Source organism: Athene cunicularia, assembly GCF_003259725.1.
Source record: "Athene cunicularia isolate RWA chromosome 4 unlocalized genomic scaffold, athCun1 chr4_part1, whole genome shotgun sequence".
In the NCBI taxonomy this organism is placed as follows: domain Eukaryota; kingdom Metazoa; phylum Chordata; class Aves; order Strigiformes; family Strigidae; genus Athene; species Athene cunicularia.
In genome coordinates this window covers 26,618,491-26,628,273 of record NW_020799098.1, presented here as the reverse complement: position 1 = coordinate 26,628,273, position 9,783 = coordinate 26,618,491, and the positions used below count along the sequence as shown (strand labels likewise).

Here is a 9,783-nt window from a genome sequence, read left to right as displayed (position 1 = left end):
TTTTTTCACATCCCCTCTCCCTTCAGCCTTCAATCACGATCCCTTTCCTTAGTCAGTTATACTCCTGCTCAGTGAACATATTATTTTCTAATATGGTAGAAATTGCATACAATCAGAATCATGTAGCTTGCTTTTCTTGCATCCTCTCTGTTTCCCTACTCAGGTCTGAAGAAGCACTCTTTAAGACTATTAACTCTTTCCCAACCAGCAAGATCTCACCATAGCTGTTTAGATTATAGCTTAGCTGTATCTACAAAATTACTTGACTGCTTCTGAAGCAGTAAGCTCATGTTTTACCTATAGTTTTTGCAATAACTACGAGGAGCCTCTTCTGTAGCTATTTCAAGCAAGTATTTAAGTTAAAGGTGAACTTTTCTCATTAAGATCTCAGTGTGCCACGTGCTTCCCACAAGACAGGCGCTCCCAGTAAAGGCCTTATGCAAAAACCCTACTCTAGCATACTCTCCAAAGCAGGTCAGCCCTCTTGCAGCACTCTTCGCCCACCCAAGCCGCCAGCACCCTCCTAGGCCCTCCCCCGAGGACAGGCTGCCCCTTCATTGATGTCCCAACGCTACAAAGGGCGCCAGCCGAGGCGTTAAAAATGCACCCACGGCCCCGAGAGCCCGCCCAGATGAGGTCGCTGGCGCCGCGCATGCGGGGCACCGCCCACCCGTGACGCTGTTTCCGGTCTCCGCCAGGTGTTTCCGGATTGCGGGCGGGTTACGCTGGTGGTGGAGGCGCAGGTGCTGGCGGACCTTTCGGCGGGCGGAGGTCTCTGTCCTTCCCACCGCCGGTTGTGACCGCTGCGGGACCTCCTGGGGGTGAGCGGCGCCGGGCAGGGTCGCGCTTGCTGGCGGGGTGAGGCCGGGCCCTGGCGCCGGCCGTGCGGAGCACAGCGATACCCGCGGGCCTCGGGGTGGGGGGAGGCCGCGGGGCCTGCGGCCGCCCTGGTGGGAGAGGGCTGCGCTGGCTGCGCCGGGCGGTCTGGCCCGCCAGTAGGTCTCTTCCTTTTAACAGTGCAGATTCACCAGCTCCCCGGAAATCCGCGGTCGTTCTGGTGCCGCTCGCGGGTCGCTCCTCTTGGAGAGCATCGTCGTGTTCCTTGGGTAAAATGGTTAAAGCTTTATGAGACGGCCCTAGGGCCGCGGGATCTCTTTCTGGTGGCCTATTTTCTGTCCTCCTTGAGGAAATGTGTTAATTTTTTTTGGTGCTTGTGGAATAGCGTTTCCTCTGCAAAGGTGAGTTTGTCTTGTCACGGTTCTACTCTCCAGGGAGAGGAAGTAGCATAGTCAACACAAGGTGTTCACTTCCTTCCTTGTTCAGTGGGACGAGCAGATACTGCCCTGTTAAGTACTGCTGTAGTTTTAATTCACAGGTTTTCTAAAACTGGTCTCTCATCTCGGGTCAGCTGAAAGTAGTGTGAGCTGGTGGTGGTTTGGCACTTAGTTGGCTTTAGGCTTCTGAGACCTATGTTGTTTTCTGGCTAACGCCAAGCACACTCTGACCTGGGAGAAGAGTAACAGATTGCAGTGGCTAGAGAGCCTCAGTCTTTCTGATTGTTACCTGACTGGTGCGGACAAATGAGTTTCACTTAAATGCAAGAGATGTTCATGTACAATAACAGACTGACTTATTTTAAAAGTTATGTTGAAAAGAGAAAATGGGACCTTATAGGTATTTTTTCCTATGAATTGTCAAGTTTTCAAATATCTCTTAATGCTTTAAACTTTTTTTTTTCAGAATAGTGAATTTACTGAAGCATTATTAAGGAGCTAGAAGGGGAGTGAGAGTAGTCTTGTTTACTTTCAATTATGTATTTTGAATACAGAAGCATGGGGTTATTCTGGGCCTTGTTTTTGAAATTTTAGGCATTCAGTTGATCATAAGAAAGAGGAGTTAATCTCAGTGTGTGTTTACTTATTTGTTTCCTTTTATTTCAAGCAGAGTATTTCTTTTCTGATAGTAACAACTCAGATTGAAATTCGAAATGGCTTGTTTATATTTTTTTAGCTTTGTTCTACAAGTTACTTTAATCTTTGAATTTTAATAAATATTTTGTCTGTCACTTGGATTCGTAGCTTTTCTTTTGATTGTCCAACAGTCCAGCTTGAACTAGGACTGCAGGAGTGCAGTATACTTATGCAAGTAAAATGTCCTTTATTTAGCACTGCAATTCATCAGTGTAAAAGGTAATCTATTATCTCTTCTGTAATCTAAGAGTTTCACAACTATTCATATGGTGCTTATTTTTAAATCTTTCACATTTTCTCCAGGTTTAAGTTTATTTTACCGTACAAGTTTCTCGCTACCATAATGAGGCTAGTAATTCTTGAAGATTATGATCAGGCTAGTGAATGGGCAGCAAAATATATCTGTAACCGTATTATTCAATTCAAGCCAAGTCAAGGAAGATATTTCACACTTGGTCTACCAACAGGCAAGTTTTATTCAAAGCCTATGTAAGTGACTAAACTGCAAACTATGTTTGTATCATTGCTAACATACAGTATTTATAAGAATGCTTATATATTTTTCATAATACTCCAATGAATTTTTAAATATGGATTTTATTTGCGTAAGAAACTGTGATAAAGTTTGAGAAGCTGAGAAATAATGTTTCTTCTGTGTTGAAAAGCATTGTAGCAAAATTTGACTATTAAGAGATTTAAATACACTGAAAATGTGTGGATACATAGAACAGTAGAAAAACTTTATTTAACAGGGAGTACACCTTTGGGATGCTACAAAAAGCTGATAGAATATCATAAGAATGGAGATCTCTCTTTCAAATATGTAAAGACTTTCAACATGGATGAATATGTAGGTAAGGTGTGCTAATTATTTGAGAACACACTATACTGAAATTTTTTTATTATTAAAAATATTAAATACTTTGTCAAAGCAGAAGGTCAGTCTAGTATGCTTGCATGTGGGCTTCTGCCCATGGGGTCAATTTAAGGATTTTTCTCTATTCCTTTATCCACAAAAATGCAAATAATAAGCAGGTGGATTCTGGGCTAAATTCAGTGCTTCACAATGTTTCTGTAGAAAGTATGCTGTCATGTAATATTACGACTGCATTTTTTTAAGACTTTACATTCTTTGTAAATAAGCTGTATGCAGAGGGAATGTAAACAACTACCTTTTGCATGCCAGTAGCAAATATTTCTTAATATAATTTCAAGTACTACTTTATCAGACTTCAGTTTGCTCTGCATGTGCCCTACACTGGTTATACATAGGCTAGAATTAAGGCTGTTTGTTTAACTCTTGTAATATGTTAATTTCATTTTAAATTATTTCAGGGCTTCCCAGAAATCATCCAGAGAGCTATCATTCCTATATGTGGAATAACTTCTTTAAACATATTGACATAGATCCAAATAATGCTCACATCCTTGATGGGAACGCTCCAGACTTACAGGCGGAATGTGATGCATTTGAAAAGAAAATTGAAGAAGCAGGGGGGATTGATCTTTTTGTTGGAGGTATGAGGAAATGCTCTATTGTTAGTTCCAATTCAAACAAATACATTGACCCTTTAATCATTATTTTCCTAACTTAGCTAAATGCAGTTACGGTGTCAAAGTTCTGCGACTAACAAAGAATCAGTATAAATACCAGAACAGAATGATTGGTGTCCAAGTTTGTAATAACTTAATTTCAGTGAAGTTTTAAATGGGTTTTTTTACTGAAAAAGGGTAACCAAAAAGAAAGAATGAGTCCTAAAACTTCTTTATTCATTTATAATGTTTGAGGATATTTGTTGACTCACAGGTCTGGAATGATTTACTTTTTTTTAACTTTGAAAAGGCATTGGTCCAGATGGCCACATTGCATTCAATGAACCCGGATCAAGTTTGTCTTCAAGAACAAGATTAAAGACTTTAGCAATGGACACCATTTTGGCAAATGCTAAATACTTTGACGGAGACTTATCTAAAGTACCAACTATGGCGCTAACAGTTGGTGTGGGTACAGTGATGGATGCTAGAGAAGTAAGAACTCGCTTAGTTCTAGTTGCATGTATCTGTTTTCAAGACTAGTTGTTATTGATACTGGGATTGAAAGTAAAGAGACCTTTGTTTTGCAGGTGATGATTCTTATAACAGGTGCACATAAGGCTTTTGCACTGTACAAAGCAATTGAAGAAGGAGTCAACCATATGTGGACAGTTTCTGCTTTCCAGCAACACCCTCGTACTATCTTTGTGTGTGATGAAGATGCTACTTTAGAACTAAGAGTTAAAACTGTGAAGTATTTTAAAGGTGAGCACTGAATCAGAGGGTACACATTTAAAAACCAAACAAATTTTAAATTACAGTGATTTAAGTCTGAGTCAACAGTTTATAGTAGCTAATATATAGTGTTATATATTAAAAATACTAAATGTTAACTTATTTCTTATGAAGGGAAAAGTGCTAGGAGGCATAACTTGTGTTCCTTACATTCCCGACAATCTACTTTGGAAAAATACTTCCTTTGCTTCCAATTTGAAATGATAGTTTAGTAATCTTCAACTGTCTGCAAACCAGCAGCAGTCTGGTGTTCTAGAATACTGGTCTTAAGTATACTGGAAATTTTCAATTAAAACTTGATACATTTATTAAACGTGATATATTTTCATGCTGCTTTTGCTATGTGCTGTAATGTGCTGTCTAGCAAACCTCAAATGTGTGATACAGACTTTGAAGCCACCTGAGGACATTTTTTTATACAGTGCAATTAGTATAACAATCTATACTGACTTTGAATACACTGCACACTTTTGCTGTGCTTTTCGTATTTGTAGTAGGTATATTGAGGCAAACTTTCTTTAAGTTAAGATTTTTGATAGTAATTGAGACTTCCTAGGTATGAATTCTGTTCCAGTGAGACTGTAGAAGCTGAGAAAAATTGTTTTCTCCTAACTATACTAGTGCAGCAAATGCAATTGTGTAAATCGGTCATCTTGCTCACTAGCATGGATATCTGTAGTAGTTGAGGCATCTGAGATAAAGGTTGCAGTTTCTGAAATTATTTTTTTAGAGCATTGTATCACTAGTGTCCATATATGTTTTAGATTGAAATTCTGGCATTAGTGTGATTTTTATCCTGATATCACATGTGGCCAACTTGTTATGAATGTTTTCAGTATGCTTTTTTCTGCTATGTACTGGGGTGTGTGGCATGTTAGTCTTTACCTGTATCACACTGCTAGATAGTGCTTGTTGTCTAAGTTAAATTTATAACTGCTTGGATATATGAAATACAGGATAGATATTTAGAGTATAAACAAAAGCTTTCTTTGGGAAAGTTATAAACCATTGTAGAGTTACTAGGTATCAATGATATTGAACATTGCTTTAAATCAAGGGCTACAGCATTTGAGTGTGTGCTGTTGTCACACTAATTAACCAGTAATACAGAGCAGAAGAATTCTTAAAAAGATTGTTTTAAACTTGATTAATTTTACCTACTCTCAAATCAGTGAGATTTTTTTTTTTTTCCCCTTTTAAGATGGAAGTGAAATCAATGTGTGGGTCAAATTTGGAATTATTTCTGAGTTTTGATCTTCAGGTTAGACTTCTTAGGAAGTTAGGTAGTTCTCAATACTGCTTATTGTGGTAGCTATTCACTGAGATTTTTCACCATTTAAAAAAAACCCTCAAGATACTGTATGAAACTTCCAATTTTCTTGATAATCAAGTACCATACTGACTAGTAACTAGAGCAATCTTACTGTCTTCACTTTTTCCTAACTGTCTCAAAACCTATTAGAGGTTACAATTATCAAGTGTACTTATGTTCTTACTGGAAAAGGGAAAGGTAACTTTTTTGCAGAATAAAGCAGAAAATAAATTTTGAATTTACTAATTAGTCTGCAATAAGTCATCAGGATACTTTTTTCCACACTTGTGCATGCTCTTAAAACTGTATGCAGAAATCTGATTATTCAAAGCATACTTGAATATACAGTGAGACCTTCCTTTCAAATAGATGTTTTAACATCTATTAAGTAAGGACTCTGGTGTCTACCTTTAAAAAAACCTTCTGTTTTTAACTTTCTTGAAACAATGTCACTAACAGGATTTAAATATCCTTCATTAAATATGGCAGAAGCAATACTTTGTAAACATTTTTCATGCTTCTAGGAAGTGGATAATCATTTCCTCTTCATTTCCCTTATTTAGAAGAGAACACTGGTACAATGTGAAATGCTTTAAAGTTCAAAATACTGTTTTAGTTTGAGTAGTGTGTGCAGCTGTTACTTTCAGTACAAATGGCTTTTGTATCAAATGTATATACTTAATATACTTAATATTTTTGCACTTACTATTAAACTCCTGAAAAGTACTACACTTGATCTGTGTACATCAGCCCAATAGTTATCCTTCATGAAATCTAAGAAACTGTGTTCTTTAGTTAAGTTGCCTTCTAAGGTTTGGGGTTTTTTTTGCATGAGTATCTGAAGCTAAGGCATTACCTCTAGAGACAAAATGAGCTGGGTTCTTGAATCAGTTATAGATGTGTTGGCTGTTTAGCATGACTGAATGTGTCACCAAGTTGAGAAGGAAATTGTAACATCTGCATTATATATTAAATAACCACACTGATTAGAAATAGATGTTGCATAAAATGTCTTTTGTTGTGGTCACCTACAATAATGACCTCAGATTGTATAGTTATTCAAATGTCACACTGCTGCAGTGACACTTAAGTTTGCCACCACATGCATCATGTAGTAAAGGTATTTGAATATTCTTTGCCATAGATAATCACTAAAATGTGTACTACTGTCAAACTTCTTTCATGGTTTTAAAGAAGATCTCTCTACTTTTAAAGTTCCATATTACTTAAATTTGTATTTTATGTTAGTCTTTAGTTTGGTGCTGAAATGGACTTTTACTTTGCAGGTAGTGAACACTGATCAGTTAGTTATTAGTTCTTAAGGTGAAATGAGGTTAAAACATACCAGTGACTGAACCTTATACATACCAAGGTATAGGTAATGTTTTTATTGCAACAAAGTAAGAAAGAAGCACCTTTTTTTTTTTTATTATTATTGCTCTGTTCTCCAGCACTTTCCAAAACTGATCTGAATAGGAAAAAAAATACTCTCCTAATCACAGCTATGGATGACTTGTATATGACCAAAAAAAGCTCCGCTAGAATAGAAAACAGTTGAACTACAAAGTTCTGAATCTGCATTAACAGTCTGGATACTTTTTAGTTTGGTTTTGCCTGTCTAGGATCACAAGTACACTATTAATTACAAAGACAGTAATACCATGATGCTGGAACACTGCAGTTCAAGCTGTAAAAGTATCAGTATGTGTACATCTGATTTCTATGACAGACAGTGGTATGAGGGAATTCTATGTTGCTGTTTATGGATTTTTTAATACAAAGGAAAGAACAGGTGGATGTCATTATTCAATTCATTTGAAAGTATTCCAGATCTACTTTTTGACAGATCTATTATCAGAGAACTGTTTCATCCCTGTTTGCTTTATACTGAAGTTGTCAATAGTATTCAGGTGATACAGGAATATATATGTTGTCTTTTATCTTCTGATTTTAAACTACTTTCAGCCATTGTTGTTCTTTTCAGTGAACTACTCAAAATGTATACTTTAAAGCAAACTCCAGATAAAAATTTGGAAAGACGTTGAAAAAGTATAACTAATGTAAAGCTGGCATTATTGCTTTCCCCCCAAGGTTTAATGCATGTGCACAATAAGCTTGTGGACCCACTGTACAGTATGAAAGAAAACTGAAAGAAGAATTGAAGAGGAGCTCCATGTGGGTCAACAGCAACAGTTTTAGGTAGCAGATGAGTCCACTGCTATGCAATATGCTGAAAACTGTTTAAAATGGGGAATCCTAGGTACTGTATTTTTTAAAAGGTCCAATATCTGTACATTCACATTCCATGTGTTTGCTGTGTTGTGCATTTTGCTTTAACATTTGAAGCTCTGTTGTTGGCTGATACATAAATGGAACAACAAACCTGTGGGATACTGCATGTTATGTAGGGGGGAAAAAGCAGAGCACTTATTCTCACACAGCAATGTAATGCATCTGCCTTGTGTTGAAGAAAATGATATTATATTTCCAGGAATTTGTAGGTTTTTGGCTTGATTAGTGTAACTACGTTTTGCATTTGTCTCTAGGCAGAATGGTTTTGGCCTTTGTCAATACTACGGACTTGTAATAGTTACACAATTTCTACGATGAAATGTTCTGTTTACATATATCTTATGTACACTGAGCTTTTGCACTTGGTTGCCTTAAATTTATCTTAAAACAGTTTTTGGGCATCTCAAGTCCTGCTGTACAATTCAGGCAAATAAAAATACAAAAACAGTGCCTAAAAATGCACCAAATTCTTGAAAGTTATAACTTATTCCACAGATAAAAACATTAAACTTCTGCCATAGCACTTTTTCCTCTCAAGTATTTCAAATTACTTTAGGATTTTTATATTTTTGGTAACTGAGCTTTATACATAAGGAAAAATCTAAATGTTCATTTCTGGAGGTACTTGTTTAATTGTACCATTGATGTTACTATTAAATGCCTGAAAAGAGGTTAGTTTACAGGAATATGTCTGCAAGTTTAACACATAATCATTTAAAGTCAACTGTTAATCACTCTGCAATAGTTACCTCTTTCTGTATCATTATAAACATTAAGCTGTCACAAGGAATGTTATTTCCTACTTTGAATATAAGTAAAACTTAAATATAAATCTATAACTTGTTTTGTTTCTAATATAAATTGATGGGAACAAAGTGAACAAATAGTTCAGGTTTTCAGGGGTATCTTAGAAATTTGTGTCTTCCACCTAAGGAAGGGAAGTTAAGAGTGTATTGATTTACACTTGGGGGGGCAGGGGTAGTTGGTGGAGCATGCCCCTGTGTTAAATACTCAGTGGCAGAAGGTGCAACAAAGTGTAACTTCAGCAATTTAACTTTTTACCTAGATGAAAGGCAGGGTAGTTTTTATTACAAACCACATTGCCTCCCCAGTACCAGAGGCTTTTCAAGATGCAATTGGACAGGGTGCTAGATAATCTCCTCTAGGGTTACCTTTCTCATGGACCAGTCTTTCCAGGTCCCTTCAGACCTGGACTGTTCTAAGATTCTATGAAATTGCACATTCTTCCATCCTTCTGTCTAGAGCAGTGTGGGAACAGTTCTGAACAGCAGATTTAAATCTGTGCTTGTTCCAACAGGCTTTCAGTCTTAAGAGAAAACTTTTGCACCTTACATTTTCGAAGCATAATGCAACACTGGGGAGGGGGGAAAGTTTAAAAGACTGTGCTTCAGGAGACTGCTGTTACATGTAGCAGATTACCTACAAAATGCCTAAGTGTGAAATGAAAAATAATCTTGAATTCAAGTTAAAGGAGGTCAAGAATGCTTTTATCTTAATGACCACAATCCATCTTGTGGCAAAATTGGGAATTCTAAAGAAGAAACAGTAGAATTTAGGTCTGAAATGTAAGTGGAAATTCATACCTTTTATATCTCTTGATTTCTAAAAGCTTTTTCTTCCTTGCAACTCCTTATTTTTGTTCTTTACTTCAGAAAACCTTTCAGTCATCTGGTTCTCTTGGCAACCTTACTAACTAAAGCCCTTTTTTGTGTTCTCATTGATTCTGTGGTCTCACACATCTTATCTCCATTACTGGAACTTCTGTGAAACAGGCCAGTTTAAATACTAGTACCTTTACTTGTCTGAGTGGGTCTAAGACAGTTTCTGCCTCTTCAGAGGTTTTTCAGTTTCTGTTAAACT

The 9,783-nt window shown here is 37.0% G+C and overlaps 1 protein-coding gene across 3 annotated transcripts; it reads left to right on the top strand.

Annotated features, from left to right (window-relative positions):
• Positions 1–690: 690 nt before the first annotated feature.
• Positions 691–8,734, top strand: GNPDA2 (glucosamine-6-phosphate deaminase 2). 3 transcript variants are annotated; one of them, XM_026846582.1, is made up of 7 exons: positions 691–821; positions 2,274–2,437; positions 2,723–2,824; positions 3,306–3,488; positions 3,814–3,998; positions 4,094–4,268; positions 7,702–8,734. In XM_026846582.1, exons 2-7 carry the CDS (start codon positions 2,314–2,316, stop codon positions 7,758–7,760), a joined length of 828 nt encoding a protein of 275 aa, XP_026702383.1. In that variant the 5' UTR covers positions 691–821; positions 2,274–2,313; the 3' UTR covers positions 7,761–8,734. The 3 variants fall into 3 exon arrangements, with proteins under 3 accessions (XP_026702383.1, XP_026702384.1, XP_026702385.1); XM_026846583.1 differs by having other exon boundaries at positions 2,274–2,441; positions 2,727–2,824; XM_026846584.1 differs by lacking the exon at positions 2,723–2,824.
• The last annotated feature ends 1,049 nt before the right edge of the window (positions 8,735–9,783 follow it).